The sequence below is a fragment of the Gavialis gangeticus genome, unplaced genomic scaffold (assembly GCF_001723915.1).
Source record: "Gavialis gangeticus isolate Ggan-Ray unplaced genomic scaffold, GavGan_comp1, whole genome shotgun sequence".
Classification (NCBI taxonomy): domain Eukaryota; kingdom Metazoa; phylum Chordata; order Crocodylia; family Gavialidae; genus Gavialis; species Gavialis gangeticus.
In genome coordinates, this window is record NW_017729008.1 from 11,581,771 (window position 1) to 11,591,106 (window position 9,336).

At 39.7% G+C, this 9,336-nt stretch overlaps 1 protein-coding gene across 1 annotated transcript in view; it reads right to left on the bottom strand.

The window, feature by feature from the left end:
* Positions 1–9,336, bottom strand: part of LOC109292069 (maltase-glucoamylase, intestinal-like) — a 156,425-nt gene that overhangs the window by 73,296 nt on the left and 73,793 nt on the right. The window contains exons 9-12 of the mRNA XM_019509322.1: positions 8,842–8,973; positions 2,732–2,845; positions 2,514–2,630; positions 2,346–2,430 (exon numbers count right to left, since the gene is read on the bottom strand). Of these exons, the coding sequence (XP_019364867.1) occupies positions 2,346–2,430; positions 2,514–2,630; positions 2,732–2,845; positions 8,842–8,973 (448 nt within the window). The remainder of the gene's footprint in view (positions 1–2,345; positions 2,431–2,513; positions 2,631–2,731; positions 2,846–8,841; positions 8,974–9,336) is intronic.

Sequence of the window (9,336 nt, forward strand, 5' to 3'; positions counted from 1 at the left end):
GTACCTCATATCCTACCTCAGTGGGGGGCCAAACTTTTTGGCAAGTACCTTTGACAAGGTAAGCCCCACATCCTCCCTGAGTGCCACTCTGATTCCCTTCCCCAGAAAGATCTGTTCTGCTCCCTGCCCTATTTTTCACTGTGTTCCCCGTTCCTTCCCCAATCTGCCGCCAGCCACACACTGGAACTACCTGTGCCATTTGTGTCATGCTATCCCTGGGTTGGCCACTGCTGTCCTACATGTTGCCTGTTGATCAATTTCTAACTACTTAGGGAGCCAGTAGGATGGAGTTATAGCATTGTTCTAGCCAGCAGGGAAGTGAATAACTACTTGCAAGATTATTGATTACACACAGATATCTTTTCAAAGAGTTGTTAATATGACAACTACATTATGCTGGTTAAACCCACCTCTTGAGATTTGACACTGATTAGACAGCCTTGTATCCTTTTTCTGTGGATCAAACCTACCGTATTCTCAGAAACACTGTATTCCTGTATGACAGGGGTCCATCCCCAGGCCTGTCCAATGTAGACCTGACCCTCTGTCTCTGGGCTACCCACTGACCTTTCTCACCTGTCACACCTTGATGGAACAATAATTAGGATGTTACTCAGGTGGGAAGGCTGCCTATTTACTACCCTGACACTAGTGGTTGTTATCCACCGCTCAAAACCTCCCCTACATGGTGGCCCACGCCTTGCAGATGATATACAGATTTTAACCTGCATGCTATGGCACTGCAGCTGCTCACTCCCTGGTGCTGTGCCCCTGGCACTAGGGTCTATTCACCCCCTGTTGCTGTGCCACTTGGCACTGGAGTCTGCTCCCCCTTGGCGCTGCTCCCCCTAGCGCTGGGGTCTGCTCACCCCCTGTCGCTGTGCCCCTTGGCACTGGGGCCTGGGGCTCTGCACAGCAGTGTGTCCCAGTGAGGCCTTCTCCTCCCCAGTAGCCTCAGCCCGAGGCCACTGGATAAAACAACAACATAAATATGAGCCCCTGGGCTATAACATAATACAAGTCCTACAAGCTACACTCTTGTTACATAAATTGCTGATTTTATCCCCTGGAGGCTAGTCCAATTCACCTCTAGAAGAGAGTCACACTTTCAGGCTGGGTCCAACTCTATTTTACTGCTTGCAAGCAGGCCAACAGAGGAGCTTGTTGCTCAGATCAGTGCCGACCCTAAACAAAGAGTGCACATGGCTTTTATTGAGCTAGCATTTTTTTCAGTTGACGTGTTACATTTTGATTGGTCATTTCAAACCAAAACCTGAGCAACCTATAAGACATACGTAGTGGGCTATCCTGTACCATGTGGGTGGAAAGTTACAGAATGCAGGGGTTAATACTAAAACAAGGAACAAAGAAACATAGAGAAAAGTAACTATTTTTGCTACACTCTGGCTCCTTAAAACCCCTAAACTGCTCCTCGAGTACTGAGTACCTCCCAGTTTTGGGTAGCTGGTAGACTCCTGGGGCCTCATTAGCCATAGCAACAGTCTAGCCAGCAGCCACAGTGTTCGCAGGTAGTTCTGCGATGCAGGAGCTCCCTTGCCCTGGCAGCTTGCCAGAGGCCTCCCCTCTCCAGCCTTGGCCCTGGGGTTTATATGTGCCCAGAGCCCTATCTCCTTCCTGTCAACTGACTGGCCCGGGTGGTTGGACTTTTAACCCCTACCCTCCTGGTACTTGGTGTTCCTATAGACTCTGGTCTTAAAGGGGCAGCCCTGCCTCCTAATAACAGGGCTAGGGTTCCCTGTTACATCCTGCAAATAGTAAAAAATGTGTCTCACAGGGATCTACAAAGCTTCTATGTAGTTCCAAAGAAATCCTACAAAGCATTGTGCCACTTGCTGTCCACATGTGGATAATTTGATATGTTTTCAGGTATTTGTAATATTTCCATTTCCCATACAGAATACAGCACTTGACATACCAAAGTCCTCTCATCTCTGCTTCTGACTTCGAAGTCACTTTTTATTCATTCAATTTTCATAGGGTGCTAGGGGCATTTTTTTTACATTTAGAGCCAGCTTTGCTGATTAACATAGGTAATAAGGGAAAGACACTGGCTAGACATGGTAACACTGGCAGACTGAAGCAGATTTTTGGCTTGGAAAAGGACAAGGAATGTCTTTTGCCTAGCTCTGTTGCAAGGATGCCAGAGTGAAAAAAGGGTCTTGTGCTTTCTTCACCTCAGAGCTGGGGACAACTGAACCCTAAATGACTATGTAGCAGAAACCATATTGATGGTACAGTAGGCACCCAACAAGAGAAGACAAGATACTTTGCATTGGTTGAGGATACAACTTACACAAATAAAGATTATTTTCAAATGTACTCACGAGGCACATATGGGGGGTTGTTGATATCACTGGGAGTGCAGCCTGGCTGCTGACCATTTCCAAAATTAGCTGGTTCATTCATGTCCTTTAAGAAATAGAGTTAAACATAGGTAAGGAGTAATATCTGGTATTTTGGAGACAACAAAATAAAAATAGAATCAGACTTACAATCCAGAGTCCATCATAGTCAAGGACATTTTTGAACTCAACACATAGTTGGGTCCACCAGTCAGCTGTCTTGGGGTTAGTGTAGTCAGGAAACACCGAATCTCCAGGTGGCCACGCCTAGAATCAGAAGTTGTAAGTACTTTATTAATAAGCAACTTTTGATCATTTTAGCACTATGAAACAACACTGAAACATACACATAAATTAGGAAAACCAACCTTTCCAACAGCTGGAGTTATTCCATCAGAATTGTTAACCCATATTCCCATTTCTTCACCAAGTTCATAGGGCCTGTAGGTACCTGGTGCTTCATCCTTACTTATGAAAGGATCCTGAAAATGATGGGTTTTTTTAAGATTATCAGAAGCTCTAATAAAACAGCTCTTTAAATTATCTGTATTTTTCAGAATAATTTCAATGTTATAGCTAATCTGTATTGCACTGGTAGCAGACAAAAAAGATATTAAAATGGAGCTAAACTTGACAGCTCATCTCAATACAATATGCAGTAAAGTTCAATAGAGCAGTCTTGCAATTATCCACCAAACAAACAATCCATAGAAATTCAAGAATGAAGTGACACCATCTAATGATTCCAGGCTTATGCTTAAGGTATGTTAGTATTAGTGATTCCATATGTAAATTAAACTAATTGTTAAAAAAAGCATTTGAATTATTTTCCCCTCATACTATCATGACTGCAGAGTTAAGCTTTTCTGAGTTTCATTATCTTTTTTTTTTTGCAGTTTAATATGTTTTAGATTTTTTAAAGAAAAGTTTAACCTTCATTCTCAATTTCCTGCATTTATAATGCATGATTTTGAGATAATCATAAAATCTTTGCAATATACCTCACTCTAAAAGACTGATAACTATTCTCAATCCTATATCCATTAAACTGCAGTTTATCTGAAATTATATTTTCATTTAAATTAAACATTTTGTATACAAACCCTAGACTTAAGACTCAGAAAGGCTGCTGCTATGTAATATTTCTCATGATCTGAAGCAAAATCTGAACATTTGTCTTAGTTCCCTTTTTAATTCTCACTTCAGATTTACCAATTCATGCTGGAGTATGAAGAAGTGTGAAGCAGCCCGGGGTGTACACTTATAAGTATCCCTTCCTGTTCTCTGTTTCTTGCACTTCTTTACAGTCCCCTGCACACACACCCCCTCACACTGAGCTCACATACACATATACAAATCCTCTTTCCCCTTACATTGCTTTGTGTATATCCACATTTGTGTGCATACCCACATTCTTTATTCTCTCCTGTCTTATTTTTTAAAATGAGAGAATTTTTCATTGCTCTCACTGGGACTGAGGCTTTAGGCTGCCCCTGTTACATGCCCTCTTACAAAATGGGTCCCATTTTTTCCAAAGAGACTAAAGCCAATTTAGGGAAAACGGTGTCCACAATGCCATCAACAGTGAAGAAGAATTCTGTGAGATACAGGGGAATGGAGAAACCACTCTGTGACCTCTGTCCAAATGAGAATAAATGGAGACAGGTGTCCTTTTCAATATGTCTTTAATTAAGGACAGCTGCCCTCTCAGTGCATTTGGGCACAGCGGAAAATTGCAGCTATATGGAATATGGCAGTTCTATGTGGAATTCTCTGTAGAAATACTTTTGTTTGGGTTTTCTTGAAAAGAAATTTTACAGTTAAGAAAAGCGACAGGAAAACATTACTATCAGTCCTAAAAAACATTCTGGTGTAGCCCACTGCATGTAATTTAAATAACCTTTAACTATAAAGATTGAACAGTCTATATTATTCCATTATTAATTTTCACGAGATACCAAAAAGTCTGATAGTCTGTGCCAAGCTTCTTAAAAGGCACATTTAAAATTAATTTTAGCACCTAAATTAATTACCAGATTTACCTGCAAATTCTCAGAAAATGCATTCTACGTTCGCTTAAGTCAGTGCTGCAATTTTAGCTGGGGAACATTATGTTCTTCCATATCTAACAAATGTGTTGAATCTCTGCTTTAAGTGCAAAACTCTATTCAGCCTTAACGATAGACCCACAGTTGGTGCTTCTATAATTAAGGAACGCAAGTGTCCATTAAAGTTTTAACCTGCTTAAGTAGTTCAGCTTTGAAAAAAGAAAAACTGTCCATCTGCAGTAATTATTTTTTAATCCCGGAAAAGATGGTTCCCAAGGGACATCAAGGCTCTAACAAGTCAGCTTAATTAGCTACTCCTAATCAGGACTTCAAATTTCTTTTAGCTAAGAGGTTATTCCAGTGCACACATCTAATATATTATGCAGGCTTAGCATCATCATCCTAAGCAGAACAAAAGCCTTTCATACCTGGTTTTGCATTCCACAAGGTTTAGTTTTGGTTCTTTTCCTCCTAGTGCCTGTGTCTGTTAACTCTTTCCCCATCTGGCTCGTTTTAGCTGTCCACCCAGCAACTGTTCTTGGGGAAGTCTGAGCCCCCTTAACTCCTGCTAGTTATAGTGAATATTGTGGGCAATCAGAACTCCTCAAATCCAGGCCACTTTTCCCTGTGTGCTCAGAGGTATGCCCCTACCTTTAAAAACATGAGTTGTAGCACCTCCCAGTACCCTACCGTTAAAAGCTGAAGTCATTGAGCATTATTTTTAACCACCATACCTCCTTATTGACAAATTTTAAATAATTTCTAGTTAATGCAATCCCTTGCTGTTTCTATTTTAGTATTATTTAATGACTAGTATGCAAAATCTTTCACTAAAATTTTCCTGCTGTAATAGATATTTATCATTTTACTTTATAATCAATGTTACTTTTAGAACATCTTCCTTTGTTTCTAAACAATGCATTTGTTCTGACTCAGAATAGGTCACAATTTAAAACAGGAACACTGTTCAAAGCAATGACGATGAGCAAGTCCTGAGAAGTTTAGATAACATTTTCCCTTAGACAGAAGGGGTGGTGAAGTGCAAGACTTCCAGCAGTGCAGTACTATGGTATTTCTATTGCTCAGGTGCCAGAAGACTGCACTCAGAAATGCTTTTAGAAGCATAATCTTAGCAATGTACTAGTATCTGGATAAGAGAAGACATGTTGGAGTCTCAGCAGCTCATGTATGTCTGGGTAGGTCTGGATGCCTTTACAGCTGTGCATAAGCCAGCATAGAAACAGGCAGTAAAGCGAAAGAGCTGGCCACTGAGTTAGGACTGAGACATATCCATCATTCACAAGTGCTTACACTGGTGGTTCTCAGCATCTATGGCCAGACCAGACTGAATGTAATTCCATCTGATTTCAGAAACTAAACAATCCTGGGCCTAGCTACTATTTGGATGGGAAACCACCTGGAAATCCAGGTGCTGCAGGCAACCCTCACCTCTACATTCAAGGCATGCCTCAAGAAAATGGACATCAAGAGCTGGGAGGAGATGGTTGCTGACCCACACCAATGCTAAGCAACTCAACCGTGGCACCCTGATAGACAACCACTGGGGTACAGTTTTGTTAGCAGTTCATAATGAACAAAGGATCAGATAATTTTGACCTATTTTCTATTTGCATGTTGTTCATGAATAGACTGACTTTTATTAACCAGTTCATTATTCACAAGCATTCAAATACAGTGATCAAGATCATCAGCTGGTGCAAATGGTGGGACTTCAGTGGTGTTATGCTAGTTTGCAACTGATGAGGATCTGGCCCCTTTTGTCAACACATTTTATGACTTATTGGCAAACCACATTCACCACATGTGTGCCACTATTTGGCATTATCAACTTGTGACCTATCACTTGCTACATATTGTTGTTTCAGTCCTGTGGTTTGGCAAGCATAACTCAAGGAGATAGTGAGGGCAGCCTGTGGCTGTTTGGAACAGAGCAACTACAGAACTAGGAAGATTTTAGGATATTTCAAACTTTTCCTTTTCTTGGCAATTGTGTCATGCTTTTGCCTAAAACGTTAATGCTGGACAAAATCAGGTTATTGAAGCAAGGAAGTTAACAGATTTAATGTAAGTTAATAGACCTTTCAAGGCATACTGTGGCATAACAGTCAGTCTGGCTGTCCTTAAGAGGAGAAAAAGGTGATTCATACAACAGATACATAACTTTGATTTCAAACAGTATTTAAAGCTTTAGAACAAATTTTGAGGGAAAGAATAACTAAAGGTAGGGAGGTAAATGGAAATTGGGATAAAATGCAACAAGGCTTAAGGAAGCTAGATTGTGTCAGACTTAAATGATAGCTTTCTTTGATTTTTTCAGACATAGGAAATGCAATCTAGATGCCAACAAGTGATTTCACTATGTAAGAAATTATTAAAGATGAAGATGATGATAATTAGTGCAGGAATTGTAATACAGGTAGGATTCTGGTTAACAATGAGAAGGCAATGGATAGAACTGAAACAGCTTTTAAGAGTAGGAAGATACTAGTGGAGTTCCTTAAAGATCAATCTTGGGACCAATATCAGTTAGAACTGACCTTAGCACATAATGTAGGAGGCTCCTAGTGATATTTGCTGATGACAAATTGTTTGACGGTGTCATTAATACTAAGGAAGATCAGAATCTTACATTGGCAGAATTGCTTGACCTGAAAAATGGGAGTAATAAAATAGGGATGTAATTTAAGGGTATATGCAGCCTGTGAGGCCACGCACTTAGGGACTAATAACAAGAATCCTTGTTGTAAGCTGGAGCTCATAAGGTGGAAATGGGAGGAGGAAATAGACCTTAGTGTATTAGTCAATAAGAGGATGATTTGGAGCCACCACTGTAATATAACCATGAAAAAGGAAAATGTGATCCTTATATATAATGGGGAAAAATACTTTCAGCAGACATAGGGAAGTATCAGCGCCACTGCACAAAGTACTGGCAAAAGAAACTAATGTCTGGGCAGCATTCTGGTCACTCAGGTTCAAGAAAGATGAATTCAAACAGGATCAGGCACAGAAAAGGGCCACTAAAAGTTATCAGGGGGTCTGGAGAGCCAGGCGGGATCATATTCAAGGGTAATAAAGGACTTTGGCTTATTTAGTCAAGCAAAATGAAAGCTCAGAGAGGATATGACTGCTCTTTAAAAATACTCCTCTCTGAGCAGGAGATCATTTATTTAAAGAGAAGATTGGCACCAGAGTAAAGAAGCACAGACCGGAAATTAAAAGAAGGTTGCGACCATCAGAGACCCCAGGGTCCAAACCAGCATTCACACAAAAGGCACAGAGACAAACTACCAACTGGCATTATATAGAGCATGATAAAGTCATGAATAGGACGATATGACATGATGCCCCTGATGAAAGGGAAACGGACTCAGTGCCACCAAAGTTCCTTCCTGCCCTATACTCCTATTTATAGGTAAAATAGTATCTTCATCTACTTACACTCACACACAGTCTTAATGTTTGGCATGTATGTACACAGACCCCCACGCAAGGCACGTGGCCATATTCTTGTTTACCTTATATAACTGCTTCCCTGCTTAATCCCCAATTGAGAGCAGGGTCAGTGCAATACCCTGGTTATTTATTAGCTTGAGGAACACTTCCACCATGGTGCTTCATTTCTGTTAAGCTCTGAAGCATAATTTTTCATCTATCTATTAAGGCCACTTATTTAATTTACTGGCCTTCCAATTTTCTGTCACCAATTACTTTTGTTATAGTTCTTGTGACAAGTAATTTCAGTGTGAGTATGTGTGTGTCAATTTGCTGCAAAGAAACAGCTGTCTTTGTAGGAAAAAATGACAGGGAAAGCAGAAAGTCTGCTACTGCCATTTCTGCCCAAAATTAATCTAGTTGGTCATGACATCAATTTTGGTTACAGGCTCAAAATTTGTTTTCCACAAATTTTCATGTAAACAAAACTTCTCTTCTATGGATATTTATGAAAAGTAAACATGGCAAAGTGAATTATGGTCTCTAGTTCTCCAAAATGATTTTGACTAGTTTTTCCCACTATTCAGTCAGTATTATATGCACAGTAAGCTAATTGATATATTGTCATAGAGGCATTTATCATAAACCTGTACACACTCCACTTAATCCTTAATGGATCCCAAGGATTTTTTATTTATTCTTCATTGAAACTTCTGGAAAAAGTGAGAAAAAAATTAAGTGTTATTGTACACAGAGAATATTGCTATAGAAGTACCAGATAAAAGCAATAGTGAATCATAGTGAGAAGTGTATAAATAATTCCTTTTCATTTACAGGACAGATGCATGTTATTATCAGAAGAAAGGATGGAAAAGCCATTACATAGCACACATACTTCAGCACCTAGACACTGTGGTGAGTGATACCACATATATACCCAGCATAAACAGACAATTAGCGATACGTTAATTTACCAGGATAATGACATAGTGCATTCCATCTTTTTTCAGTTGTCGAATGTACTCTGGCAGACCTGAATAATTCTCTTTGTCATAGGTAAAGTCCAGATTACGTTCCATATAGTCGATATCACCATGTTGGACATCCTGATTGTTTGTTGAAATGAAAATATTTTAGTATTTTATTCACAGAATCAGAATTTACACAACGCTATGTAAAGCAAACTTATGAAGTAAATAACTTGCTAGCACATGTAACTTAAAATCCTGGACATAGCAATAGATTAAGAATGGGAAAAACAAATTCTGCTCTCACTCACAGCACTGTAAATGCACTATAACTAGCTATTGACTTTATCAGAGTGGACTGGAAGGTAACAAAGAGTACATTTGGTCCAAGCACCTTAAAAATTATTTTTGTTTGTGAGCTATAAGGATAGCATTTGAAAAACCATTACACAAGATTATGAATATCCTCTTACTGTGCCATTTCCTTCATACAGTAATTGT